This window comes from Perkinsus marinus, assembly GCF_000006405.1.
Source record: "Perkinsus marinus ATCC 50983 genomic scaffold scf_1104296932072, whole genome shotgun sequence".
Classification (NCBI taxonomy): domain Eukaryota; phylum Perkinsozoa; order Perkinsida; family Perkinsidae; genus Perkinsus; species Perkinsus marinus.
The window spans coordinates 40767-43207 of NW_003215522.1; the positions used below are offsets into that span (position 1 = coordinate 40767).

General features: G+C 58.0%; 1 protein-coding gene across 1 annotated transcript; it reads right to left on the minus strand.

The window, feature by feature from the left end:
- Nucleotides 1–404: 404 nt before the first annotated feature.
- Nucleotides 405–2162, minus strand: Pmar_PMAR008084 (hypothetical protein; the record flags this gene model as incomplete). The annotated part of the gene is made up of 1 exon (XM_002785679.1): nucleotides 405–2162. One exon carries the CDS (start codon nucleotides 2160–2162, stop codon nucleotides 405–407), a length of 1758 nt encoding a protein of 585 aa, XP_002785725.1.
- Nucleotides 2163–2441: the final 279 nt, after the last annotated feature.

The following is a 2441-nucleotide window of genomic DNA, read 5'->3' on the forward strand; positions in this document are numbered from 1 at the left end:
TCTCTGCCGATTGTGATGTTACTTAGATGGGTGACCGTCACTTCTGATCCCAGCTGTCGTCGGGCCCAGGTGGGCAACTCTATCCGGCCAGCCTCGACCTTGCGGGACCGCAGAGACCAGAGACAGATCTGAGATAACCGTACCCAAACATGAAGACGCTGGCTAGACACCACATACCTTATGGCCACTCCTACTGCTCTCTACGAGGACCATCCTCGCGTCGGGCAGGTCAACCGGGGACAACAAGCAGGAGTGCCGAGGCCATGCTTCCCGTGCCACCGTCACGGCCGTCAGAGTCACCGAAGCGGCGGCCATAGAAAGATTGCTTGTGTTCTAGTTCGAGCCTGATGAAATCGATCAACGAAACTCTGAGGATGGCAAGAAACAAATCACGTTATGCACGTCTACTTCCATGGAAGAGGGTGAAACCAAACTCGAAGGTCAACGTCGGGGTACCTTTCCACGAACTGAGCCATCGCAGCCAGGCTGGACACGCACGGTGCCCGGCTGAGGACCAGTCTGACCCAGCCGCAGTCGTGGGTGTCTCGATGGGCCTCCAATACTCGCGCCACCTCCTCTAGAGCTCTGAAGTCTGGCTCCGTGTTGCGGACCCAGCCGTGATGGTAGGGCGTCAGCACTGTGACAGAAGAGGTATTCTGAGGCACTGGGAGGAAGACCGTGGGCGGGCCAGAGACAGACTCCCCATCGCCGTCCTCCGGTGTAATGACGTACTCCACGACTGAGGCGAAGCGATGGCCAACGAGTTTAGCCTGAAGATTTCCTGGAAGGTCGCCAGGAGCCCCCAGGACCCCCAGCTGTTTACACACCTTCCGCGCTCCTGCACTGCCCAGTGATCGGATCTCGACCGGCCGGCCTTCCCTGATGTGCCGTAGAACTAGTCCTATGGCTTCCTTCCAGGCCGCCTCGAGGGCCGCAGACGGAGATTCCTCCCCGAAAAGGTCAATCACGGAGATCAGAGCCGTAGTGTCCAACCTAGATGCCTTCAAGGCTTCCTCTGCCGTGACCAGCAGCTTGGCCTTAGCAGCCTGATCGACTCGGTCCGCCACGGGCAGCATGGCTTGAGCGAATGTCGCTAGGTTGCCGTCCACTGAGCCGACGGAAGCGACTGAGTTCATGACTGTGACCAGCGCCTCAGTGGCGTGCCGGTCTTCTTTCTCCACTTTCCCTATATAGCCCGACAGAGCAGTAGCGACCATCGCGAGCTCTTCCACTTTATATGGTCTCCCTCCCTCTTGCTCCACGATGAGCCGACACGCCGATTCCATCAGCTGCCGTACCTCCATCGAGTTCACCAGGTTTTCTGTCCTGGTGACCGCCCATAGTACGTTGCTGAACTCCCTCGTAGGGAACTCATATGGCCACTCGGGAAGCATTGCCTCTATAGCCTGTCGTAACATCAGCACTACTGCTCGGTCCTGGTCACCTCTCCAGAGCTCCAGGGTTGCCACTGCCCACAGCGCGGTGGCCATCTCCCGCGGTTGGGCTGATGGGTCCGACAGGATTCTACCAGCTAAGGCAAGTAGGAGTTCGAAGGGCAGAGGCTCTGGACGGCGATGCTTCCAGAAGGCCCCGAATGACCACAGCATAATACATGCCTCCCGTATTGGCGTACCACCCAGGGAGGTCAGGTTAGTAGCAAGATGCTCTGAAGCCACGGAGAAGATACTTTCGTGCCCAGCCGTCCCAGGGGTCTTGGCATAGGCCCACAGTAGGCCCGCTAGCGTTCCGGAGTTGAGCCGTCCTATTCGCCGGCCACGGTCTCCCTGCTTGTCGTCACAGAGGACAGCCGAGAGGCACTCAGGCAGCGGTGTAGAGGGACGAGCCTTCGCCCAGCAGTAGCAGAGCCGGGCCACAGACTGCGGATGAGAAAAGTGACCGCCCTCGACCTCTACTACAACCTCATCCAGAATCCTCTCCAGAAGCTTAGAGGAATCTTCACAGTTGACCGACACCAGGCGGTACACAGCATGGACCTTATTCCGATCGTTCAGGGCCTGGTCCCTCCACAGGGCCTCGACATTCTCCACAAGATCCGCTTTCCCCCACGTATTGAGGAGCCGCCGAATCTCCATCTGCTGACCCGCTTCGGAAGGGCCAGCCACCCTCATCACCGCACAGAGCCGACGATACGACCGATACATTAAAAAGAAGATACCACCGAGGGTAACCCTGTCTGCCAAGGAGGACCGCCCCCAACTGTCGAACCCAACAAGAGCAGCCCTACGGCTTTAGAAACGCGCGATATGGACACACAGTGTGGTGAATGTTACAGTCGATGCCAGGATTAAGATTCAATACCAATAGTACAACAGAGCCAAGGACGCGGATCCTGTCTTATGGTGACTACCCCCACCGACACAGTTTACACTCCCTCAGTGTTGGACTCGGGTTCATCTCGTCAGGCTCGGGCTGGCAGCACT